Here is a 27,155-nt window from a genome sequence, read left to right on the forward strand (position 1 = left end):
TCCAGCTCTGCCTCCATCACTCCAGCTCTGCCCTCCATCACTCCAGCTCTGCCTCCATCACTCCAGCTCTGCCCTCCATCACTCCAGCTCTGCCCTCCATCTCCAGCTCTGCTCTCCATCACTCCAGCTCTGCCTCCATCGCTCCAGCTCTGCCTCCATCGCTCCAGCCCTGCCCTCCATCACTCCAGCTCTGCCCTCCATCGCTCCAGCTCTGCCTCCATCACTCCAGCTCTGCCTCCATCACTCCAGCTCTGCCCTCCATCACTCCAGCTGTGCCCTCCATCACTCCAGCTCTGCCTCCATCACTCCAGCTCTGCCCTCCATCTCCAGCTCTGCCTCCATCACTCCAGCTGGACAAGGCACGGACAGGACGGGATCAAAGCACGGCCCAGAGCCCGGACTGCAGACCATGAACAGCAGCCAACAGCGCCCCAAGGACCAGGCACCTCGAAACAGGCACTCCCCGAGGAGGGGCCGTGTCACAGAACCCCTGGAATACTAAACTGCTGCATGAATATGCATTAGCTCGATGAATATGCAAAATGAGAGTGTGGAAAGGTATTTAAGGGCCATCCCCGAAGGTGATGCTGCTCCCGGCTGAGTGCTTTATATAAATCTTTGCTTTATTGTCCTTGTCTCCCATTGTCCTTTAATAAATTTTAAAATTGTTTCAGTTTCAATTAGCTGGTTTAAATATTCACAGCTGTGCGCTGGCACTCTCTGCTCACAAACTGAAAACTTTCCCAGGCATCCTTCTGGGAAAGGCTGGGAGAAACTCACAGAAAAGAATTATAGACATTCTTATTGTTCATTATTAGGAACAATTCTTAGAATTATAAACCATTCTTATAGATATTCTTATTGTTCACTATTAGAAACAATTCTTAGAATTATAAACAATTCTAAACTTGCTGCACCTGGTGCTATAAACTCGTGGAATGTGCCATGGAAACATATTCACCAAAGATTATATTATATTATATTATATTATATTATATTATATTATATTATATTATATTATATTATATTATATTATATTATATTATATTATATTATATTATATTTTTACATTATATTATATTATACTATATTATATTATATTATATTATATCATATATTATATATTATATAATGTTATATTATTACATTACATTATATTATATTACATTATATTATATCACATTATATCACATTATATCACATCACATTATATTATATTATATTACATTATATAATATTATTATATTATATTATATTATATTGCATTATATTAAATAATATTATATTGTATTATATTATAATATATTCTATTGTATTACAGTATAGTATATATAATATTATATCATATTAAATATTAATTTTATAATTAGCCAATGGTGATGGTGTTTTAATTAAAAGACCAATCAGGTCTCCCTGTAACGAACTAGAGTATAAAAATTTATGGGTTTTAATAAAGTTTTTTAAATAAATGTTTTTTTTGTTAGTCTTTTGAGTTTGCCTGGAGCGTGTCACTCATTTATTCCGTTTCTGACTCACTGGTGACAAGTGTTATTTTGGGGCTCCAAGGTGTGACACCCCACAAACACAGGGCTCAGGTGTTTGGAGCCCCAAAGCCACGAGGGTCCCTCCCTGCTCCCACCCCACCCAGCTGGATTTGGGTTCTGCCCACAATTCCAGCAGGGCCCCGAGGAGCAGAAATCTAAGAAATCAATTTATTAGAGATCAATTTCGTCTCACCCGTCACATGAGACTAAAAATAGAAGTTTTTTAACAGGCCTGTCACTACCCCACCTCTAGATCAGAAAAAGCCCTGATCCAACATCAGGAACTGGGAAAAACCCAAAAAGCAAAGCCAAGAAAGACCCCCCAGAGCCTGCAGGGCTGCTTCATTTTAAATAATTCTGCTCCTTTTCGCAGAGAATATCTGTGTTCCCAAATAACTCAAACAGTGTGCCCACATGAGACTCTGGAGGAGAATTACCCCAGAGAGAGAGAATTTTTAAAGCCTGATAGAAGGTTTGTATATTTGTTTGTATTTGAATTTGTTTGAATTTGTCTGTAAACTTGGAGATAAGAAATGCTGATTTAGAAATGTTACTAAGACAGACATCGAGAGAGAAATGGAATTAGAAATAACTTTTAAAGGATAGTTTTGTAAGTAAGATTAGATAGTTTGGGAAAAACAGAATTGTGAAGGATGTATTATTGTAGTAGGATCTACCAGAGGTAATTTCAGATTATTAGTTCAAAGGTATTTTCAGTATAATGTAGTTAAAGGTGATAAATTAAGAAACACTCATAATGTATTTTAATGAAGAAATAGTTGGGTTTTGATTGTGATGGTGCCAATTATAATATTTGTATTTCCTCACCCTTCATGTGAGACTAAAAATGGAATAAAAGGTTTTAAAACACCTCTGAGTTGCCCCATCTCTGAGTCAGAAAAAGGCCATAATCTGACAAATGAGCCCGGGCAGCTCCTCCTGCCCTCCCTGGGAAATCACCACAGAGAAAACACAGGTGGAAAATGTTCATATTGCAACAAATTAGCACCAACTCACAGAATTTTTAGGCTTTGCACCACTCAAATGCCATTTTCCCCCCAAATTTTCAAGCCCCCAATGAACTTTCCTCCATCAGCACTCTCAGGCTGAGCAACCCCAGCACAGACTGACACATCCAACGCAAAGGTTTGTGTTTTTTGTATTAAAAATTATATATATTGTGTCAAATAAAGCCATTGTTCTGTGTACAAATTTATACATGACAAAAAATAAAACTCTTTGAATAACACTGTGTAAAAAAAAAAAAAAAACAAACAAAAAAAGTGCTGGCTGCTCTTCTGCTCTATGAATTCTAGAAGCAACAGGCATTAGTAAACACCTAAACTGCACTGCAGGACTCAGGTAAGGCACAGAATTCCCTTTTTTAGGGGTGAAAATAGTCCTGTTTTCCTCTGCTAGGCTCCTTCAGCTGATGGGCATTTGAAGGAGAAGCACTGCAAAACCCATCATCACCATCAGGCCCTGCTTCTGAGACACCTGGCAGACCCAGAAAATGCTTCAGAGCCACTTCTCAGCTCGTTCCTCCTCCTCTTCCTCCAGTCTGTGGCCTTTTATCTGAGTTTTACACAGCTTTTAATCCAAAACTGAGAACACCAGTGATGGCTGCTCACGCAGGAAGGTGGGAGAGTCTGGAATTCCGAGCCATCTGAATTCTCCTCAGTCATTTTTTGATTCAGTCTGAATTCTCCTCAGTCATTTTTTGCTTCAGTCTGAATTCTCCAAGCCATTTTTTGCTTCGGTGATTGCTGCCAGAGCAGCATAGCACTGGGAGGAGATGAGAAATGGAAACCAGTTTTAAATGCTCAGCTCATCACAAAGCAAATCCAAAATGCAGCCCCTGCCACGCTTCTCTTTTGCTGAGGTTTTCCACCAAGAAAATATTCTTCAAAGCAACAGGCACAGGATTTCCAGCCCTACTCAGGTAATAAGGAGGGTTTTTTACATATAGATATGTATTTTTTTTAATCCTCGCTTCCTTTAGCAACCCTTTCACACCTGGGTTTTCAGTTTGGATGGCACTGTCAGGGCAGCACAGATCTGAGAGGTGATCAGGGGGGATCACTTCAGTCTGCTCAGCTCTTTCACTCTCCCAATGAAGCACTCCAGAGAAGTTTCTGGAATCTTTCTCTGAACTTGGCTCAAACTGCTTTCAGGCAGGTCTGAGTGACCCAGCTGTGATCTGCCCTCCTGTTCAACAGCAAAACCCAGAGGAACACCAGGCACCTGCTCCCAAAACTGTGGAAAATCCATCAGCTCCCGGGCACAGAGTCCCTCCACGTGTGGAGCATCTGCCTCAGCAGAAAATCCTTCTTCATGAGCACCACTGAGTGCCTGGCTCACCTGCACAGGAGAGCTCAGCAGGGGAGGAGCTGCTGGGTCTCTGTTCCCTCTCTGCTCCAGCGTGCTCGGACTCACTGGAGAGCTCAGCAGGATCAGGGAGGGGCAGTTCTGGGCCCAGACCCTCAGGATCAGCCATTTTCTCTGCAAAACAGCTCCCCAAAGTCCCTGCTGCCTTCAGGATGACTAAACAAGCCAGTGCCCCGTTCCCAGCAGGATTTGTACCAGGGCAGGGAGCTCCAACTGTGCTTTCTCCAGCACATCCCACTGCAGGGGCTGTGGCAGCACTTTGAGAGCTGTTTGCAGCAGGAAAATCCCACACGTCCCTGCAGTGCTGCCTCTAGGACAAAGGGGGATGGATCTGGAAGGGGCTGCTCAGGAGGTGGTGGAGTCACTGTCCCTGGAGGGGTTTAAAGGCCTGGATGTGGCACTGCCTGCTCTGCTCTGGGGGACAGGGTGGTGCTGGGTCACTGATCCCAGAGGTCTTTCCAGTTGAAATGATTCTGCCATTCTGGCTTGTTTACATCCCACCTACAGCACTGATCACTTGGGTGAGGTCGCGCGCAAGGATTCCACGTCAATTTTCCTGGAAAGAAATCTGTTCCACGAGGGCACAAGAAATTCCAGCCAAGAAATTCAGTGACCTCCAAGGCCATGACACTTTGTTCAGCCTCTCACACTGTGGGCTGTTGCTGTGGAGAGCAGCAAAATCCTCTTTTCCAACTGGGAAAACCACAGACTCAGCGAGGCTGGGTCCAACCCCAGGAATGTTTTGCACAGTTCAGCTCCCAGGGCGCTGTGACCAAGGACAAACACTCCAAAGTGCAGGGCCACGAACCCATGGGCCTCGGTGGCCAACACCTGCTGGGTCCAGTAAGAAAACGACAACAAACAAAGTACAACTGTCACTGGGTCTGAAGTTCAACACCCAGAATCAAGGCAACACGGTTCTAAACAACAACAACTGGCAGAGTCAGGCATTGCCTCACAAAGTCCCCTCAGGTGTCACACATCCCGTCAGCATCGTCACCAGCTCCTTTGGCTACAAAAGGTCACAGCTTTTGTCCTGTTCTGCGGAGGCATTTTTCTGTTCAAGTGACTGAATCCTTCTTCCTCCTAAAGGGGGACTTGAGTCTTTTCCAGACGCTGCTTTTGGGCTTGGATTTCCTCTCCATGGCCATCACGGCCTCCTTCTCCTTGCGGCGGATCTCGCGCACCAGCGCGTGGAACACGTCGTCGATGTAGTAACGGAACGCGGCCGACGTCTCAAAGAAGGGGCAGCTGAACTCCCTGGCTAGGGCAGAGCCCTCCTCCTTGGACACCTGCAAAACAACAGCGCACCCTGCTCACGGAAGCCAAACCCCAGGAGTTTATTTCTTCTCCTTTCCCTCTTTTGCTCTCTGTCCCTCTGTATGGACACTCCAAGCCCTAAGAGAGAACAATTCCACCCAGCTCCAAAGGCTTCCCGTGCTAAGGCAGAGCCTTCCTCTTTGGACACCTGGAAAACGAGTGCACACCCTGGTCAGGGTTCCAGCAGACTTTGCTTCTCTTACACTTTAAGTTCTTTACCACGTGACATGACACACTTCTATTCAAACTCCACACCCACAATCCCAGCTCTATCATTCAATTTTGGAAGCCTTCTCCACGGCCTCAGGTCAAATGCAGTGTACTCTTGCAGTCTGTCTTAAACAGGCTTTTTTTCTCTTAAACAGACTTTTTTTCTCTTAAACAGACTTTTTTTCTCTTAAAGTTTACCACCACGTGATATTACACACTTCTATTACAGCTACACACTCCCAGTCTCAGTTTTATCACTCAATTTTGGAAGGCTTCAGGTCAAATGCAATGTTCTCTTGGGGGTCAGTACCTGGCAGCACAGAAAGTCTGAAATTCTCAGTAACCAGGGCTCCAACAGACTTTGTTTCTCTTAGACTTAAACTCTGACTTCTTCACCATGTGCTATCACACACTTCTATTCAAACTACACACTCGTGCTAGCTCTATCATTCAATTTTGGAAGGCTTCGGGTCAAACGCAGGGTTCTCTTGTTCTGTCAGCACAGAAAGTGTAAAATTCTCAGTAACCAGGGCCCAACAAGGAACAGACTTTGTTTCTGTGACTGCTACAGGCCCCTGTTTTTCACCGTATTTTACGTGAAACCAGCACCGCCCTCACCACGGCAACGACCCAAGAAAACACGAAGGGAAGGACAAAGCCCTCTTGTTCCCCGGCATTTCCCAAGAGGAGCAGCTCCTGAGGGAGGGCTCCCCGTGGCCCCTACCTGGCGCAGCTGGGTCAGGTCAGACTTGTTGCCCACCAGCACCACGGGGGTGTCGTCGGTGCGGCGCACGCGGTAAATGAGCTGCTTGAACTCGCGCACCTCGTGGAAGCTGCGCCGGTCCGTGATGGAGTAGCAGATGATGAACCCTTCTCCAGCCCTCATGTACTGGTCCCTCATGGCTGTGAACTCTGCCTGCAAACACAAAATGGCATTTTAGTTCCACACGGCTCCAGGGGTGTTTCGGTTCCACAAATGGAATCGCAGGGATGCGCCCCCTGTTCAGGGAGTGACTTCAATGATTCTTTGCTTAAAAAGGTAAAAAAGTTTCTCTCCCAGTTTGGTACAAAGACACCTCACAGGACCTTTGGGACTTCACCTCAGACCTGGGGCTGCTCAATTGGACAGAGGCCAAGAGGTCCAGCCTAGGTAATTCACTAGACAAAGAAGAGAACAGAGGAAATAATCCCTTTAGTGGGGTGTTTTAGCAAGAGCAAGAACCTCTTGCCTCCGGCTCGGTTTTTCCCTGTAAGAGCTTTGTTATTGTGCCTTTTATTAAACCTTTTCCTGTTTCCAACACTACCTCAGAAGCCATCCTGCTCATTTTATGCTATTCAGGGTAGCTGGGCTGTCTCAGGTGTGCTGGGTTCCCATGAGAGCTCATAAAAAAAGAAAAACCTATCACATAATGACCTCCTGGTTTTCTCACCAAACCTGATTTTTTCTCCAAACCCACCTGGGTGTCCCCACCCCAAAAACCAGGACATGTCTGGGATGGTCCCCAAATCTCCCCTGACACAGAAACCTCACTGACACACGATTTACCAGCAGTTTTTGGTTTTATGTGTTTTCTCTGATTTATGAAGTGAAGAGATGTGGATGTTGAGAAGAAAGTCAGACAAACTTTCCCGGGCTTTGCTCTGTGAAGTTTTGGGAAAGTTCAGAGAAGGAATTGAAACAATTCTCAATCTTTGCAGCTGCTGTTGTTTACTTTAAGAGATGCAAGAAGGGTGCTGCTCCTAATGAGCCAGGGGTGGGAGGGGTGTTGAGGACTAACCAGGTCCACCTGTATCACAACTGTCTACAAAATTGTGTGGTTTTTAACAAAATTGCATTTCACCTTCTGAGACCCAGGAGCCTTTGTGTCATTTTATTCACCCATCCTCAATGCAAGAGCAACAAAAAGAGTTATAGTACTTAAAAGGTTTTACTTAGTACAGGTTTTTAAAACTTAACTTTGTTTGTAATAATTTGTGACTTAGATAATGAACAGAATAAACACTTGTATAATTTAATATTATGTTCTGTAAATATTTTGAATTTTGTAAAGCTTAATTAAGGTAATCTTTTTTAACAGGTAAACAGATAATTACAAAGTTTTGGTTTGTTATAGTCAGCAATCTCGTTCTGGTTGTAATTATAATTTGTTATTTTTATAGCTGTAAAAATTAATTCTCTTTTATTGATGGCTGGAACTGAAAAGGTAAATTGAGGAGTATTTTTGAATGCTGAAAAAACACTTTTTAAAGTTGATGATAACACGAGGTTCATTTCTTGGAATTATTCAAAGAGAAGAAGTCTAGGTTGTAAATGCTTCATGTTTTTTATGATTTTGTTGATCTTCTTTAGGTCCTGCAGTAATCAGGTGCTGCTGGCTCAGCAGAGCCACAGCTCCAGTCAGGCACAAGATGCTCCTGAGAAGTGACAGAGCTCCAACCCTCCAGTTTGCAATAAAACCAAACAAATATCTTTATGCAGGATTTCTGTCCCTCCACCTGATCATTACAGGCTGCTTCACATGCTCCCAATTCTCCTGGGATTACTCACATACCTGTCCTGCTGTGTCCAAGATATCCAGGTTGGCAGGCTCGTCATCGATGCGGATCCGGATTTTATAGGCATCCTCTGGATCCCCAGGACAGCAAAAAATTGGGATACAAGCACAAAACTCATCAGCTCACAAAGAAAACGCTCCCCCAGAACTATCCAGCCTGCTAGGAGCACTGGACTACCTCAGCCTGAGCTTTGTTTCAATTAAATGAAGTTAAATTTCTAATTGTTCTGGTGTGGTTTAACGTTCTGTGTGCCAAAATCGTGTGCCCACAGCCCAGAAGCTCATTTTGGTCACCTTGGTGAAAAACACAGAGGAGTAACATTTTGTTTTCCTCAAAGCCAGAAAAGATCTGTGATTCAAGGGAAAAACTGGTCACCAACAACTGCTGATTTCTCAGAGTATATACTTTCTTAGAATTATAATACATATCAGCAAAATATATGAAACATTACATATGTAAATGTTATGTATTATATATGTAAATATTATTTATTAGAAACTCCATATAAAAATGATCTGTCTATAAATATATAAATACACAAATATTCTGTCCTCCTCAGTCAGCACTGCCAAACTTTAAGAACTCTCAGCAAGAATTTGGCTTTTTTCCTTCCACTGGGATGGTTCAGGTTTCTCCTGGAGATGCTGCTGAGGTTCTACAGCACCAGAGTGAGTTGCTGAACACTTGCACCCCTCTCAATTTCCCAAACACAAAGAACAATTTGGCCTGACAAGTGAACAGCAAAGAGCTGATCCCAGCAGAGTCTAGATTCTGTGAACAGACAACTAAAAATGGCTTAGCAGCAGTTTCAACCCCTGTCTGCCAACACAGACAGAGACAGGGCATGCCCTGAACAGATGGATGGAAAATGACTGAAGAGCTGAAACTCAGGATTCACATCCCACTCTCAGAACTCTCAAATCACAGAAACAGAGAGAGGGTTCAGGTAGGAAGGGACCACAGCAGATCACCTGCAGGGCCATCCCAGGGCACAGGGCTGTGGCTGGATGGCTCTGGGATCCCCAGGCAGGGAGGCTCCGCAGCCTCTCTGGGCTCTGCTCAGGGCTGGGCACTGCCCAGGGCAGCAGCTCTGCCTCCCGGGCAGGGGCAGCTCCTGGCCTCAGCCCTGCCCGTGCCTCTGGGGCCATCGCTGGGCCTGGAGCAGAGCCTGGGCCTGCTCTGAGCCCTGCACACAGGGACACGCTGCGACACACTGGGATGGACAGGGACAGACTGGGACACACACAGGGACAGACTGGGACACACTGGGATGGACAGGGACAGACTGGGACACACTGGGATGGACAGGGACACACACAGGGACAGACTGGGATGGACAGGGACAGACAGGAACACCCAGGGACACTCAGGGACAGACTGGGCCAGCCAGGGCTGAGGTCCCTCTCAGCTGGGGCTCTCTCCAGGCTGAGCAGCCCCAGCTCCCTCCGCCTTTCCTGGGCAGGGACCCTCCAGGCCCTTCAGCACCTTTGTCACCCTGCAGGAGCTCCCTGTCCCTGCGGTGCTGAGGGTCCCAGAGCTGGGCACAGCGCTGCAGAGCTTCAGCACTCCCTGGATCACCTGCTGGGAATGCTCCTGCGGATGAGTGATCAAAGATCAATCTGCAGCCAGATTTACAGATATCTTTGAATTGACGACTTTAAAGCAATGGATCGTTACAGCTTGACCTGCCAAGGGAATGAATGAACAGAAAAGAGATTTTCCTCACCGATGGTGGGATCGTGGTCCTCTGGGAAGCGGTGACTGATGAACTGCATGGTCATGGCTGGAAGCAGAAACCAGGGAACACCTGAGCAGCTCAGCTCCAGCTCCCCCGATCGCATCGCTCCCCCCCAGGCTCGGCACAGAACCAAACCGAGCGCGGCCTGCACCGGGCGGGGGCTGCCATCGGCCCGGGGATGCTCCGCCCGTGTCCTCAGGCGGGACGAGCTCCGGGACGCGGCCGGAGGCGGAAGGCGATGACCGGGACACCTCGGGAGGAGGCGGAACAGCCCGGGATGGGCCAGGCCACCTCGGGATGGAGGAGCCGTGATGTCCTAAGAGGGGCCGGGACACCCCGGGAGCGTCGGGGAGAGGTCGGGACAGCCCGGCGGGAACACCCCGGGAGGGCCGGGACACCTCGGGAGCGGCGGCGCCGCGCCCGGAACGGGGCTCCGCTCAGGGAACGCGGCTCTCCCCGGCCCCGCGGGGTCCCGGGGCCGGCGGCGGCCGCAGCCCCGCACTCACCGCTCTTGCCGACGCCTCCCGCGCCCAGCATCACCAGCTTGTACTCGCGGGACTGCCCCGGGGCGCCGCCGCCGCCCGGGCGGGCTCCGGGATCCATCGCCGCCCCCCCAGCGCCGCCCCGGCCCCGCTCGCAGCGACACCGAAATGGCGGCGGCTCCTCCGCCCCAGCGCCCGCCCCGGCCCGCCCCGGCCGGCAGCGCTGCGGGCGGGGCCCGACGGCGGCTCGGTGGGGACAGGACGGGACACGGCGGGGACACAACGGGGACGGGACGGGACACGGCGGGGACACAACGGGGGAGACGGCGGGGACACATTGGGACAGGACGGGACACAGCGGGGACGGGACGGGACACGGCGGGGACACAACGGGACACGGCGGGGACACAACGGGACACAGCGGGGACACAACGGGACACGGCGGGGATACAACGGGACACGGCGGGGACACAACGGGACACAGCGGGGACAGGACGGGACACGGCGGGGATACAACGGGGACGGGACGGGACGGGACACGGCGGGGACACAACGGGACACAGCGGGGACACAACGGGACACAGCGGGGACACATTGGGACAGGACGGGACACGGCAGGCACACAACGGGGACATGATGGGACACGGCGGGGACACAGCGGGGACAGGACGGGACACGGCGGGCACACAACAGGAACATGATGGGACACGGCGGGGACACAACAGGAACATGATGGGACACGGCGGGCACACAACAGGAACATGATGGGACACGGCGGGGACACAGCAGGACACAACGGGACACAGCGGGGACAGGACGGGACACGGCGGGGACTCAACGGGACACGGCGGGGACAGGACGGGACATAGCGGGACACGGCCCTCCCCTCGGGACCCGCAGCCCCGGGACTCCCCTCCCGGATCTCGGGGTTCTGTGAGCTCCAGGCTCCCCTCCCAGCCTGCACCCCTTCCCCCATCCCCAGCACCCACGGCCTCCCCACCCCGAGCCCCCTCTCCAGCCCCAGGTCCCCCCCAGCCCCTCGGTTCCCCACCAGCCCGAACCCCCTCCCAGCCCCTCTCCCTCCGGGGATCCCCCGATCCTTGGGGCCCCCAACCCCAGTCCCCCTCCCATCCCCGAGGGCTCCCCCAGCCCCGGGTATTCCCCACAGCTCCCTGCCCCAGGGCTCCCCCAGCCCCACATCTCCCCCCACCCTTATCACAGGCACCAAACCTGCCCGAAGCAGCAGCAGGAAGCAGAATATTTGTACATTTATTTATAATGAAAGTATGGTTCTAATTATTTACAACAGATGGGAAAGCCGAGGTTTGTACAGCTGAGCCATCCCTGGCTGCAGCAGTGACACAGCCCCTTCTCAAAACCACAGCTCCTGTCCCAAAAGCTGCCCAGTGCCTCGAAGCAGTCCCCGTGTCACTGCTCCGTGCAAGGGTTCTGTCCGAACCAGCACACCCCACTCAGCTCCCGGTGCAGTTTGTGTCCAAAACAGTCCAAAAACAACAGTCCAAGAACTCATTCCCAGGTTCTGCACATGAGGCAGGAGCTGCTGCCCTTTGGGAAACCACCGTGGAACCTTCTGGCTCTGGTGGAATCCAGTGAATGAGGGAAGAGATGGGGGTGAGCCTCTGGAAAAGGAATTCCTGCTGAGTTGGAGTCCTGGGGTGACTGGAAACAATTCAGCACTAGGGCTACAGTGCCAAGTCCACGTGGGGCAAAGTGGACCTATCCAAAAACCTGAGCATCCCCCACCCCAACATCTGGCTAGAATGAGAACTTGTGGGATTGGTAAAATCACATTTCAAAATAAAACCAAGCTGAGTTACAGATGTTTGAAATAAAACCAAGAGTTTTCCAAATGTGATGGTCAAGTTTTTCATGACTGCTGGATGTTCTTTCCCTCTGGTGAAAGTCCAAAATTGAGGCTGAGTCACCAGTAGATCACTGGGGCTGACAGCAGGAGCACTCCAAAAATGCAAACGCAGAGTGAAGTCAGTGTCACTGACTCTTCCCTTTAAGTTATCTGGGAGAAATGGAAAATATGGCCCAAGAGGCTTCCCTGGTTCCTCTTTACAGCACTTCTCTCTTGCATAAGGGACTAGGCCAGTCAGGATGCTACTCCAAATACTCCTTTTTGAAACTGACAAATACACTGCCAAAATGAGGATTTTAAAAAACAATAGAGCCCTTCCGAGGGAAATTGGCTTCTGCAAATGTAAAAACAATGCCTCTCTGCCAAGTCCATTCTGGAATATACATGCATTATTGCTAGAGGGGAAAAACCAGATGAATGAAAATTCTTGTGCAGTTTTTTTATGGTGCCATCCAGAAAGGCATCTGTTGTTTAGCTCGCTGTTGTGAGGATGGGTACTGGTACCCCAAACTCCAGCCCTGTGAAAAAGTACTTGCGTTTTTATGGCCACCGTGCTCCTCCTCTTCATCTGAAGAATCTCCAGCATAGGCCACTAATCCAAAGCCCTTCTCTGCAGTTTTCATCTTCTTGGCTTGATGATCTAGGAGGGGAAAACAAAACAAGCCCCCCAGCCCGCCCCCAAGAAGGAAAAAATAAAAACAAAACAAAAAAAAAGAGATAAAATGCCCCAAAACGAGTTAATAATAATAAAAAAAAAAGATGTTAATTGTAAATTGTTAGTTGGACACCATTTTGAGGTCACAAGGCCAATGGTCATCCAAGGTCGAAGGCCACACGAAACAGCACCAGCAACAGCCATGTGATCCATCAGAACCATGTAAGAGAACAGAGAAACAAGAAAGAAACACACAGAAAAGGTAAAGTTAGCAAATGGCTCTCAGGGAGGGCAATTTCACCGTTAAAGAGATCAACACGTAAAGAAAAGTAGAAATTTTGTTCAAAAGGAAGCTAACAGGAGAGCAATGTCTGGGAGCAAGACTGCAGAAGAACTAAGGTGGACCAGGCTGGGTGATGTCCCTGCAGAGCTGATGGCACTGAGCTGCCCGCAGAGTTCAACAACTGCAAGTCTGACAAGTTCAAACCCTTGCTGAGTGGCAGGAAAGATGAAATCCTGGCAGCACTTGTGTTGTCTGCAGCCAGAAATGGGTGTAAGCAGAATTCCCCCCTCCATTCCTTAGTGCCTCTGAGGCAGCTGCTCACAATGCAAAGCCACAAAACAACCCCACCACATTCTGTGCTGCCTGATGGGTCAAATCTTCCTGTCTTTAGTCCCTCATTTAATCAAACTCTCCTCACTTCATTCAGATATTTATCAAAGCTTTGAGAAGCAACCTGTGTGTACAACAAGGCAAAGCCACAGAACAACCCCACCACGTTCTGTGCTGCCTGATGGGTCAAAACTCCCTGTCTTTAGTCCCTCACTTAATCAAACTCTCCTCATTTCATACAGATATTTATCAAAGCTTTGAGAAGCAACCTGTGTGTATAACCACAGCAAGCACCAGTGATTTTAGAGCAGTGCAAGGTCACCTGCTTTGCACTTCAACGCAGAACAGCCAAAAAACCCCACCAGTTTAGACAAGTGTTAAAACCAGCACCATTTGGGAGAGGAAACTGGACTTAGAAGGGTGTTTGGGAGAGGAAACTGGACTTGCAAGGGTGTTTGACCCATTGCACTCACCATGGTTGCCTGGTAAAGACCCCGCACCTTTTCTTTCTTCCGATTCCGATTTCATTCCAGTGACAGGAAAAGCTGGCGGAGGCATCAACTGCCTGTTTAAAACAAGATATTTTTCTTTTTTTAAACCAAGCTAAGAGTCAAAAGCAATAAAAAACCAAATTCCTAGCTCACACCTTGGCATGAGGAGTTGAATTTTAAATCCCCTGACTCTTCCAGTGACTCTGCTGGTGGACGGGAGTGACTGGTGGCCCCTACCTGGAGCTCTGCAAGGCCTGTCCTCTCCCAACATTCTTACTTCCAAATGGGACAGGAATGGATTGGGATGGATGGATGATGGATGGATGATGGATGGATGGATGATGGATGATGGATGGATGATGGATGGATGGATGATGGATGGATGGATGGATGATGGATGGATGATGGATGGATGGATGGATGATGGATGGATGATGGATGGATGATGGATGGATGGATGATGGATGGATGGATGGATGATGGATGGATGATGGATGGATGGATGGATGGATGATGGATGGATGGATGGATGATGGATGGATGGATGGATGGATGATGGATGGATGATGGATGGATGATGGATGGATGGATGATGGATGGATGGATGGATGATGGATGGATGATGGATGGATGGATGGATGGATGATGGATGGATGGATGATGGATGGATGGATGATGGATGGATGGATGGATGATGGATGATGGATGATGGATGGATGATGGATGGATGGATGGATGGATGGATGATGGATGGATGATGGATGGATGATGGATGGATGGATGATGGATGGATGGATGATGGATGGATGGATGATGGATGGATGGATGATGGATGGATGGATGATGGATGGATGATGGATGGATGGATGATGGATGGTGGATGGATTGGCTGGATGGATGGATGGATGGATGGTGGATGGGTGGATGGATTGGATGGATTGGATGGATGATGGATGGATGATGGATGGATGATGGATGGATGATGGATGGATGGATGATGGATGGATGGATGATGGATGGATGATGGATGGATGATGGATGGATGGATGATGGATGGATGGATGGATGATGGATGGATGGATGATGGATGGATGGATGATGGATGGATGGATGGATGATGGATGGATGGATGGATGATGGATGGATGGATGATGGATGGATGGATGATGGATGGATGGATGATGGATGGATGGATGGATGATGGATGGTGGATGGATTGGCTGGATGGATGGATGGATGGATGGTGGATGGGTGGATGGATTGGATGGATTGGATGGATGGACTGGATTGGATGGATGGACTGGATGGATGGACTGGATTGGATGGATGATGGATGGACAGATGGATGAATGATAGACAGATGGATGAATGATAGACAGATGGATGAATGATGGACAGATGCATGGATGGATGATTAGAGGGCTTAGAAACTGGCTGGCTGGCCATGTCCAATGAGTTACAACCACAGCTCAATGTCCAAGATGAAACCAGTCACAAGTGGCGGCCCTCGAGGGTCTCTGCTGGGGCCAGTACAATGAAATGTGTGACAGTGGCAAAGTACCAGACCCACACAAAGGCTTAGGCAGGGGTGGAAATGAAGCAATTTTCATTCTGTAGCATCAAAAGGTAACCCTTGCATCTCTTCTCCTTAAAAAAACCCCACCCAAAATACAAAAAAAACCCCACCCACAATGGAACAATCCCCAAATCACAGAAGAGGTCATGAAACACATCTCTGAAACCAGCCTTGCATCAGAACCAGAAGCCTGCCCGTGATTTCCTCACTCACCTGTCCCTCTCTCTCTCCTTTCCTGAGGAACTCGCTGCCTTCGACGCGGCTCCCTCGATTTCACTCTGACTGGAGAAGCCTGTACCTAAATTAGTCATATGAATGGGTCCATGCTATGAGCAGAAAAACACACGGCATTAGCAAATCTACAACTACAACAAAAGCTACAGCTCCTTAATGATACTGTTAGGAAACCCAACCTTTCAGAGCCAACTAGCAGAAGGAATCTCTAAGCACCACTGCTACACAAAATGCTTTCTCCTAAAAATATCTGAGTGGTGGGAAACAGGCCTGAGCACCACTCTGGAAAATTCCTCACCACCTACTCCTCCTTGTGAGTAGTTCAGACAATAAAGAGCTGCTCCCTTCATGGATCACCTATTACCTCCTCAGCCAGCTAATTCTGAACACTGAGCAGACCTCATGCCACAGGAATCTGCTCAAGATTCTAATATTAGCTCTAACACACAGGCAGTTCCTTATTGCCTCTAGGCAAAGCTTTTATTGAGGGCTCTGCCTCTGGCAGGGGTGTAGCATCACAGAAACGTTTACAGACACTCCCTGGGAAGAGCTTGAAATTATTTTTCTTAAAATCATCTAACTACCTAAAAATTATTTTTCTTAAAGTCATCTAACTACCTAAATAATCAAGTTTTTAAACTAGGCTTCTTGAAATCCTCTCAAGTGCAACCTGCAAGGTAAATGGGAAAAACTAGAAGTTATTACATTTCCCTCCCTCAAAAACTCCACCTAAAGACCCCAGAAATTCCAATAAAGCCCCAAATAATCTCCCTTTAAGCCAAGCAGTCCCACACTCTTTTTATGTCTGTGACCCGGGTGCACCACTCGTCTTTGGGAAGGGCTGAGGGTATGGAAAGCAGCTGGAATGAGTTCAAGCCACAGCTCTGGAGCAGTGCACCCACTCAGAGACACCAAAGCGTGGGCCCTGTGCTTTGGAACAACCACTGCCCTCTGCCCAAGGCCCTGCACAACTGCTCCAACAACCTGGGCTAGCAACAACCCCCTCTCTGCCCGGTGAGGGAAGGAAAATTGCTGATTTTATTCCACCTGGTATCCCAGCAGTCCTGACTCTCTCTCATCAGGCAGTTCCTCGGTGAAGCGTCTCTTTTGGCCCTGGGGGTGGGGCTGGACCTGGGGCTGGCTACCAGTTGGCATGCTGGTTTTTACTGGGGCAGCAGGAAGGAAAGGAGCACTCAGAGGACTCTGCTGGGCACAAGTCAGAGAGAAAACACAAAAAAATGTAGTAATATGCATGTAAAGTATTCATGCAATGCAGTAAGAAGCAGAACATACAAATAGTCTCTCTAGATAGAAGAGAACTTAAAGGAAAATTCACAACTGAAGAGGAAAACCAAGGATTTCATTTAGAGAATGCTCCCACCTCAAAGCAATCACCAGCTGTAATTTAAACTCAAGCACCTACAGAGGGCATCACAGAGTGTGATGATGCTCCTCAGAAATTGAATTGACTCCCCAAGCCCTGAAAATGTCCTTGCTGTTCAGAGGACAGGTGTAGTTTATAGCATGAACAGAATACAAATAATAGGAATAGAACAGGAAGGACAGACCAGGAAGGAACAGAACATGAAAAATGTAGTAGGAAGCTGCCAACATGACAATTTAGTTGCTTAGAAGGATGGATAGCTAAACAATACCAAAAAACCCAAACACCCTCCCAAAAAATCCCAAAACAAACAAACCACCAAAAAACCACAAAAACCCCCAAAAATAAAGCCCTAAAGAAGAACTACAAAGTCTTTTCTCATTGATTAAGTGCCCAGCTCCACAGCAAAGAGTGAGCCTGGGCAGTACCTGGCCAGTGCTGGCTGGAGGCTGGACCTGAGGTATCGGGTACTGCGTGGGCACGGGTGGCACGGCCGTGGGCAGCGTTGGGAGGACTCCAGGAGCCAGGGGCACTGCAGGGGGGACTATCCCTGGCACCCCATAGGGAGGCTGGACAGGCTGCTGAGGAGGGGGAACCACAGGATAACCAGACTGGTACCCGTTGGAAGGGTAATAGGAGGGCTGGGAAGGGACGCTGTTGATTGTGGCTGGCTGGGTGAAGCCTGGAGAGGGGGAGAAAGGACAAAAGGACATCTTAGTTGTGCCACAGTCACCGAAATAGCCAGGTTAATTCCAGATGGAAAAGAAGCTGAAGTCTCAAAGCTGGTATTTACCTGCCAAGGGAACTGCAGTGGTTATCTGGTTCACAAATCGGGAGTACTCGGCGTGAACCTACAAAGAATTTCAAAGATTAGACAATAAAAATAAAAATATTTACCTTTATGTATTCCTCATAACCATGTGAGAGAATGCAGATTACAGAACACACTGTGCACAAGGACAGCAATAACCCAAACATAACAATCCACCCACCAAAACCCCATAAACATCCCCTGATCCTATTGCCTCTATGGCAGATTTGGGTAACCTATGGGATAATCTTTGATAGGAAAGAGAACAGCAAATTCATTACTTCAATAGAGCCTCAGAGAATAAAAAAAGCTTCCAAATATTTTTCAAAAGAGACTTTGTAGCCCATACTCCATTATCTTATTATTATCTAAACTGAAAGACTCTCCAGGACTTTATTTTCATTCATATAAGAGAAGTTAAGAAATTGAAGATTCTCTGTGTGTATGAGATATTTTCTGAACTTTTTTGCCACACCAATCACTTTATCCTTCCTAAAGCAGAGTGCAGCTCTGGAAATCAAAGCAGGGGAAGCTAGAGCAAAGCAGGTTCATGTTTGCAGTCATTCCCTTATTCTCACCCCCAGTTCTGCTCAGGAACCATTGACATTTTTTCCCCCTAAAATTCCAATATTCTCAGCTCCTTCCTGAGAAATGTTTGTTCTCTGTACAAGAATTACACAGCAACCCTCGGAAGGAGAAACCTATGAGCAAGTCAGACACACAAACAGCTTTGCTGAAAGCATTAAGAATTCCTTAATGCACATCCCAAAGCTACAAAAGGCTCTGAAAACTCGTATTTGTAAGAGTTACTCACTGTTTGCAAGAGGTTCTCACACAGCTTTTTAGCAGCTGCCAAACCTTCTGGCTTTGGGTGACTGAAAAAATACAGAAAAAAAACCCCAACAACTCATAAGAACAAACTTTTCTGTCAAATTTGGGAGCTCCTTCTTTGCCCTATCACCGTATGGTCACACCCTTATCACTTTAGAGACACCTCTAAAGCCAAACCAGGTTCAAAAACTTATTTCATTTGCATTAAATCAGTCCAAATGAAGAATTCCCCACAGTGATTAAAGATGAAGCAACATTCCTGACAAGCCCCTGGGACTTTTTATGAGATTTTTTTTAATGGATTTTTTAAAAAAGGGTTTTTAATAGGATTTTTTAAAATGGTTTTTTGGAATGCCCCCATACCTGATGTAGATGTACATGGGTTCAAAGGCTTCTCTGCCTGATGCTGGTTCTATGCAACCTGAGCCTTTCCCTCGAAGAAAGACTTTGGCACCAGTTTCAATCTGAATGTGCTGCAAGTAGGAGCAGCCAGGCCCTTCCACCTTCTCCTTCACGTTAAATGTGGGAACAGCATGTTCCAGCCCAACAAACAACTTGTCCTGGACATAATGCATCTGTAAATGAACAGCAAAAGCTTTAATATTTCACTCTAATTTTACTGAGGACAGACATCTCACTGCTGGGACAGACAGAAGGGTTCAGTGTCAGATGGCACAGTGAGCCCTGTGCTTTTCTGGAGGTAGGACTGCTCTCTCCATCCCTTTGCTTTTAGGAGGCCACTGTCACCTGAGTCTCACTCTCCAGACTCAGTCTTGTTAGTCCTCCAGATTTCACAACACAAGGTGGGGATGATTTTTTTGGGGTGTTTTTTCAGCTTTTGAGTTGTGATTTTTTTTTTTTTAAATAAATAACATGCGACATGTCTGCTTTGTAAAAGACAAATCTTGTAAGCAGTGATACTCAATGAAATCCACATCAATCACTCACCCCTGACTGGAATGGAGGTTTTTGGCCAACAGCTGGAGTTATCTGAGTGATGGGGGCTGGCTGGTGGTAGACAGTGACTGTGGCTCCATTGAACGTGGGGCTGGAGCCCGTGGCTGCTTTCACCACTCCATTGGTAATGATCTCTTTGATTCTGTTAACAGCTCCTGGTTGAGAGAACATGGAATTCATTCTGATTCAGCAGCCCAGAGCAAGCAAACTGGGACATGACAGGGTTGTTTTGCATATTCTGCGACAGGATTGCATCTTCTAGTGGGGCCCAGGGTTTGCATCCTGGTGTGGGATCACAAAGGATCCCCAGGGATCCTGGGGCTGTGTCAGGGAGGTTTAGGCTGGATATAGGAAAGGGTTCTTCCCCCAGAGGGTGCTGAGCACTGCCCTGGCTCCTCAGGGAATGGGCACAGCCCCAAGGGTGCAAGAGCTCCAGGAGGGTTTGGACAATGCTCCCAGGGTGGGATTTTGGGGTGTCTGTGCAGGGCCAGGGATTGGACTGGGTGATCCCTGTGGGTCCCTTCCAGCTCAGGTATTCAGGGAATTATCAGAATTTCTTCTCCATTCCCACCCTGATAAAGCCTGGGCCAATGTTTTAAGGCAAAGTCAGGGATAACCAACCCCAGGCACCAGCACAGGTTGGGGGTGACCTGCTGGGGAGGATCTGAGGGGTGTCACCAAGCTGTCCCTGAGCCAGCACTGTGCCCTGACAGCCAGGGGACAGTGGGGTCCTGAGCTCGGTGAGGAAGAGCATTCCCAGCAGGTCAGGCAGTGATCCAGGGAGTGCTGAAGCTCTGCAGCGCTGTGCCCAGCTCTGGGACCCTCAGCACCACAGGGACAGGGAGCTCCTGCAGGGTGACAAAGGTGCTGAAGGGCCTGGAGGGTCCCTGCCCAGGAAAGGTGGAGGGAGCTGGGGCTGCTCAGCCTGGAGAGAGCCCCAGCTGAGAGGGGCCTCAGCCCTGGCTGGCCCAGTGTGTGTCCCTTTCCATCCCTGTGTGTCCCTGTGTGCAGGGCTCAGAGCAGGCCCAGGCTCTGCTCCAGGCCCAGCGATGGCCCCAGAGGCACGGGCAGGGCTGAGGCCAGGAGCTGCCCCTGCCCAGGAGGCAGAGCTGCTGCCCTGGGCAGTGCCCAGCCCTGAGCAGAGCCCAGAGAGCCTGTGGAGCCTCCCTGCCTGGGGATCCCAGAGCCATCCAGCCACAAGCCTGTGCCCTCTGCTCTGGGACAGCCCTGTCTGAGGAGGAATGTGACCCTCTGTGGTCCCTCCTGGTAGGAGGTCTCTCTGTCACACCCCTATTCCCATGATCTCAGTGAGTTATCAGTGAGATAAGAGCTGTACCTGCCCACTCCCCCCACCTTCCTTGTCATCTCTCCAAAATTTTAATTTCCTGATGAATGCAGTACGTGGCACCTCAGGGATTTCTGAGCAGAGATCTCAGTGTCAGTGTTTGAATGGAGTCTGTTATCACCACCAAGGTGTTTGTGACTCAAATCCAATCCTTTATCACAAACAGGGAGAGACAAACCAGAGTATTTTGTACTCACTGTCAACCAACTCCCGTGTCTGACCCTGAACATGAAGATACAAAGGACGATCTCTGGAAAGAAAAAGTCAAATATTCAATTAAAGCCACAGACAACACAATAATAATGGATTCAATCTAATTATATTACAGTCATTACATACAGAAAGTCTTCCATAAAAACCTGAAACACCCTCCAGATAACAGAACATAAATTCCTTGATTAGCACAATGCTCAGGCAGAAAAGCTCTGCACTGAAAACATGATTCAGGAGTTGATGATGATTCAGAAAAGTTACAGCATGGAAAACTTTAATTAGCTTGCCCATAAATGGGTCACTAACTAAAAGCAGCAAGAAATTTGTATTTGGGAAGTTGCAGTGTCCTGTGAGGAGAAGTTGAGCACTGTTGTTGAGAGTGATCTGGCAGGGTGATGGCTGGGGTGGTTATTTCAGCCCAGGACCACCAGAATGGCAAATTTATTGGAGATCAACCCCAGCACTTTGTCACCTCAGGAGAAAAGAAGCAGAACCTCCAAAAAAAAGCAATACAAACCCAGGTCCCACTTTGGCTTTCTCTTCTGCAGTCATGAACCTCCCACGAGTGGAGACAGCTGCTCCACTCAGACGACTGATCTGCAAAAAATGTACAAAGCCCAGTGAAACACCTGCCAACCACAAACAAGGCACACACAGAATGCCAAAACTTCAACAATGGCCTTGTAAAAACCCCCAGAAATCATTAATAAAGCGCTGAGAGACTGATGTTGGCTCTGAAGTCGTAATACTGATGCCTTGTGAAGGCTGATTTGGAGCAGAGGCTGGACAGAGTTAATTAATAAAGTAGGGATTTATTAAAAGGCCTCGACAGATCCACCTTGAGAAGCAGCAGAGCCCAGCCAGGGCTACACCCAAGATGAACCAAAATGGTCACAAAAATGGATGACTGGTCTTGGGCTCTCACACTTTTGTAAGTTTTGGTCCATTAGCATATTGGAGTTAATTGTCTAATTACAGCTCCAGCCCATGAAGTCCCATTTTTCTTGTTCTTCTCTCTTCAGCCCACGTTGTTTGTGCTCTTGGGCCTGAGATCTGGATCAGCTGTCCTAGAAGGAATTGTTTTGTCTCCCTGCTCTGTGCAGAGAGCTCACCATCCCATAATATGAAACCCAGACCCACCCACTAAAGCAGCACAGAACCTGAAAAATACAAAACCTAAACCCTGAGCCACCAATACAACAACTAACTGAACAAACCAACGAACCCCTTTAGAAAACACGAGTTTCCTAGAAAGAAACAACCCCTGAACAGAGTTCACTGCTCGCTCTTTTCACCCTCTCTCCTCAGAGCCAAGGTGAAAGGTGTCCAGGGTTATGTAAGCCCAGAGCTCCCTGCCAAGGCAGCAGGGCTGCTGGGGTGTGGGACATACCTCATCCTGGGTCTGGCCCCTGGTCAGCAGGTTCCTGCACGTCAGGGGCACATCATTGATCTCCACCTCTGCCACCACAAGGTCATCTTTGCTTTTACTCGTAGCTGGACCTTTTCCCAGAGCCTGCAGCTTCAAAGAGAAGCAGTTGCAAAAGTGGAAAAAAAGCACAAACAAACTCGAGGGGTGAATGTCCTTGTTGTTCACCCCTTTCAGTTGCTGAAGGCAAAATCTCTACAGATTGCACACTGAAAAAATCTTTACAGATTGCACAGGGAAGCACATTGGGGTAATGCTGGATCTGCCTCCTCACAGCCCAGAGAAACACACTGCCTTTATCTTCAGCACATATTCACAGAATAATGACTGGCTCTGCTCTGTACCTGGTGTGGAACTGAGCTGTAGAGCTGTTAGAGGTGAATATCCTTCTTGTTCACCCCTTTCACTTGCTGAAGGCAACAGAAGTGATTTAAGGAGAATTTGGGATAATTTCCCACCCTTTTTGTTTAATTTGTGAGTAAATTCTGGGGCAAAATGAGCACTCCAAAAAGGCTGCAGGGCTATTTCAGCCCCAGAAGTGACAGAGAAGCCATTTAAGGAGATTTTGGGACAATTTCCCACTATTTTTTTTATATCTGTGAGTAAATTCCAGATTAGTGGAAAGCACATTGGAGCTACTGCTGGATCTGCCTCCTCACAGCCCAGAGAAACACACTGCCTTTATCTTCAGCACATATTCACAGAATAATGACTGGCTCTGCTCTGTACCTGGTGTGGAACTGAGCTGTAGAGCTGTTAGAACAGAAACCAAAGCATTTCACCCTTGAGCTGGCAGCTCTGACAGAAATCAGAGAGGCCAATGAAAGGTGTACTTCATGTTTGCAGCTCCTGCTCCTCTGAACAGCCTTTGGAGACAGAATTTAGAATTTCTGCTCAAGATCTGAACTCACCCAAACCACACTTCTCCCCATCTTTGAGACAGGGGTGCAATATTTTGTGTCAGGCTAAGAAATAAAACCCACAGTCACAGAGGCAGAGGATCCAGTGCAAGAGCTGGGAGTCAGCACAAAGAACTTTTCAATGTACAGAGTTAGCACAGCCCTCTAAATATCCTGAAATTAACTGGGGGGACATAAAGGTCTCTATAAAAAAAGGGAACCTTCCAGGATCACAAATGGCACTTGAGGCACTTGCAGGAGGCAGCTGCAGACACTCCAGTACAGGGCACTGTTCTGACTTTAAACTGCCCCACTCTTCCCACACTTCAAAAAAGGAATTACATTCATTAACCTGCAGCTCCTTAATTTCCATTCCCTCACAACCTGAGAGGTCATCAGAGTTAATTATTCCAGAAATGCCAGCACGGAACATGTACTACCAAAAGCAAAAGAAGCAGTGAAAAAACTACATGCATATTATATATAGATATATAAAAATGGATATAAATATATATAGATCTATCTATACATATATTTATATGTATATATACATATTTATATGTATAGAAATATATATATCTATATATAGATATGTATATAAATGTATGTATATAGAAATAAATACATACACACATATAAATATATACACATTATGTGTATATATACATTATAAATATATACAGTATAATGTACATATAAATATATGCATTATAGATAGTATATATAATATATATAATAGTATATATATTATATTATATATAATGTATAGTTACTATATTTATATATCTTATATATATACTATATATGTTTTTATAATATATTTTATTTATTATTATTAAAATATATCATTAATATAGTTTTATTTATTATATTTTATTAAAATAAAACTACATTAATATTTAATATATTAAACAAGATCTTAAAAATAAAATATATTCAATCAAAAATATATATAAAAATACATTATAATGTATTTATATATATAATATAATATATAAATATTATATATTATATATAATATTTATATACAATATACAACATATAATGTATATTTATATACATAAAATATCTATATATGTATCTATAGATATATACACATTATACATATTATATCTATTACATATATATATATAGTTACTATATTAAGAAATTAAAAAAAAATCTGTGTAATAAAACCTGGCCCCCTAAATGCACATTAATTACTTGATTAATGGCTCCCACAGAGCAAACCAGTTTGTCACAGGATACCAGAGTGCCACCAGAGCTGGTGACAAGAACAGAGCCGGGAGAATGAGACAGCAGCAGCACCTGCCAATTTCAGGATGTCTCAAAATGGATTTCACTTCCATGGGCCGGGACAGAAGTGACAGAGAAGCAATTTAAGGAGAATTCGGGACAATTTCCCACTCTGTTTTTAATCTGGGAGTAAATTCTGGGGCAAAATGAGCACTCCAAAAAGGCTGCAGAGGTGATTTCAGCCCCAGAAGGGAGAGGGAAGCAATTTAAGGAGATTTGGAGACAATTTCCCACTCTTTTTTTTTAATTTGTGAGTAAATCCTGTGCCACAATGAGCACTCCTTTGGGTGCAGCCTCGCAAGGCAAACCCCCAGAGTGGCACCAGTGTAAAAAAAAAACAAAAAACCAGTGTGAAAAAGGAAATACAGCAGCAGAAAACCCACTCTTCTTGTTCATTTTTTATTTCAATGAGTTGACAGAAATTGGGATCCTCAAAAATGGAAGGGAGGGAGTTGAGAGGAGGCCACGGAGATGCTCCCAGGGCTGGAGAGAGCTGGGGGGGCTCACCTGGAGAAGGATCCAGGGGAGCTCAGAGCCCCTTCCAGGGCTTAAAGGGTTATAAAAATGAGGAAAAAGGACTTTTTACCAGGGCATGAAGTAACAGGACGTGGGACAATAGTTTTTAAACGACAGAGGAGAGGGTTAGGTGGGACACTGGGAAGGATTTGTTCCCTGGGAGGGTGTGAGGCCTTGGCACAGGTGCCAGAGCAGCTGGGGCTGCCCCTGGATCCCTGGCAGTGCCCAAGGCCAGGCTGGACAGGGCTGGGATGGTGGCAAGGGTCCCTGCCCATGGCACTGGATGAATTTCAAAGTCTATTTCAACCCAAACCATTCCATGGTTCTAGGAGAACATTGGCCCCACCAAAAATCCCCTTGCACCTAAACTTAAGAGGGGTGAAACTCCTGAGCTCAGCAATCTTTGGATGCTTGGGATTAAACACATGGAAACAGATTTCCCAGAGCAGCTGGGGCTGCCCCTGCACCCCTGGGAGTGCCCGAGGAGCCACCTGGGCCAGTGGAAGGTGTCCCTGCCATGGCAGGGGTGGGACAAGATGTGCTCTAAGGTCCCTTCCAACCCAAAGCACCCTGTGATTCCATGAAACTTGAAACAGCTTCTAAACTTGGCTCCAGCACAGGCTGAGGACAGGCAGAAGAGCAAGACAAGACTGTGACTGGAACTGGAAAAGCAGCTTTGGGTTACACTGGCTTTAGAACAGAAAACTGAGACTGTTTGAGAGGAACACAGGGAGCACCCAGTCCAACTGCCTGAGCTCAGCAGGGCCAGCCAGGCTCGGGGCAGGGCTCAGGAAAAGCCGAATAAGCTGGTTAGGACTTGGATATACAGCTCATGCTGGTAACTTCTTCAGGCACTACAATAATTTGGTCCCGTATTTTAAAGCAGCTGTTTCACACAGCAGTTTTCCCATCAGCTCTGCTCTCTGGAAAACACCTCAGGAAAAATCCTCGTGGCTCCCTTACAACTCAGACTATTCTACGCTTCCGAGAAATAAACTTTTTCACCTCCCTACAGGTGACTTCGGGGAAATATCACAGCGGACTGACCACACAGCCATCCACTGCTTTCTGTTACGCAGAAAAAGATTTAAAAAAATATTTTCGACTATTTTTATGGCAGCCAATTTCCTGACTCAATGTCCGTGACACCCCCGCGCCCACCCACCTTGTCCGCCGTGCTGGGCGCCGGCTTCAGCTTCCCTTTGGCCATCAGCATCGCGTTGATCTTCGCCGCCACGGCCGCGGCCGCATCCAGCGCTCCCGAGGGCGCCGCGGAGCTCTCGGACCCGGCCACGGCGGCGCCGCCATCGCCGCCCCCACCGGGGAACGGGCGCCCGGGCAGCGGCGCCGTGCCGGGGAGGAGGAAATTAGGCGCCGGGCCGGGCTGATCCCACTTGCTGCGGCGCCTGCAAAAGACAGAGGGAGCGTGAGGCGCTGCTCCGCGGGGCACCGGGGCCGCCCGAGCCGCCGCGGCCGCGCCTCACCCGCCCGCGGCCCCCGCGTCCCGCTGCGCTCCGCCGCCCGCCGACATGGCCGCCACGGCTCCCGGGCGTCACTTCCGGCCCCGCGCCCGCCGCGCGGCTCCGCTTCCGCCCGTTGCCATGGAAACAGAGCGGCCACTTCCGGCCGCTGCCATGGGGACGGACGTGGCACCGCGGGCCGGGGGCGGAGGGGGGGAAGGACCCCAAGGATCACCCCCGCGAGTATTTCTGTGGAAAACGCCGAGCACTTGTATTTAAAAATGTTAAAGGTTTAATATTAACAAAATGGTTATAAAGATAGTAA

At 47.6% G+C, this 27,155-nt stretch overlaps 2 protein-coding genes and 1 non-coding gene across 10 annotated transcripts; all 3 read right to left on the reverse strand.

Moving 5' to 3' along the window:
- Positions 1 to 2,351: 2,351 nt before the first annotated feature.
- Positions 2,352 to 10,437, reverse strand: RIT1 (Ras like without CAAX 1). The gene is made up of 5 exons (XM_038162117.1): positions 10,263 to 10,437; positions 9,745 to 9,801; positions 8,015 to 8,088; positions 6,187 to 6,378; positions 2,352 to 5,224 (listed from the first exon to the last, which is right to left on the reverse strand). Exons 1-5 carry the CDS (start codon positions 10,357 to 10,359, stop codon positions 4,994 to 4,996), a joined length of 651 nt encoding a protein of 216 aa, XP_038018045.1. The 5' UTR covers positions 10,360 to 10,437; the 3' UTR covers positions 2,352 to 4,993.
- A 1,049-nt stretch (positions 10,438 to 11,486) lies between these two features.
- Positions 11,487 to 27,014, reverse strand: KHDC4 (KH domain containing 4, pre-mRNA splicing factor). 8 transcript variants are annotated; one of them, XM_038162078.1, is made up of 14 exons: positions 26,855 to 27,014; positions 26,536 to 26,776; positions 22,624 to 22,746; positions 21,751 to 21,830; positions 21,218 to 21,270; positions 19,667 to 19,830; positions 19,082 to 19,293; positions 18,702 to 18,762; positions 17,870 to 17,927; positions 17,505 to 17,758; positions 16,740 to 16,895; positions 15,672 to 15,784; positions 13,865 to 13,956; positions 11,487 to 12,763 (listed from the first exon to the last, which is right to left on the reverse strand). In XM_038162078.1, exons 1-14 carry the CDS (start codon positions 26,899 to 26,901, stop codon positions 12,564 to 12,566), a joined length of 1,854 nt encoding a protein of 617 aa, XP_038018006.1. In that variant the 5' UTR covers positions 26,902 to 27,014; the 3' UTR covers positions 11,487 to 12,563. The 8 variants fall into 8 exon arrangements, 5 of the variants coding, with proteins under 5 accessions (XP_038018006.1, XP_038018005.1, XP_038018004.1 ...); XM_038162077.1 differs by having other exon boundaries at positions 16,740 to 16,898; XM_038162076.1 differs by having other exon boundaries at positions 22,624 to 22,752.
- On the reverse strand, positions 19,379 to 19,507 carry LOC119711710. Its single transcript, XR_005259749.1, has one exon.
- Positions 27,015 to 27,155: the final 141 nt, after the last annotated feature.

The sequence above is a fragment of the Motacilla alba genome, chromosome 25 (assembly GCF_015832195.1).
Source record: "Motacilla alba alba isolate MOTALB_02 chromosome 25, Motacilla_alba_V1.0_pri, whole genome shotgun sequence".
NCBI lineage: Eukaryota > Metazoa > Chordata > Aves > Passeriformes > Motacillidae > Motacilla > Motacilla alba.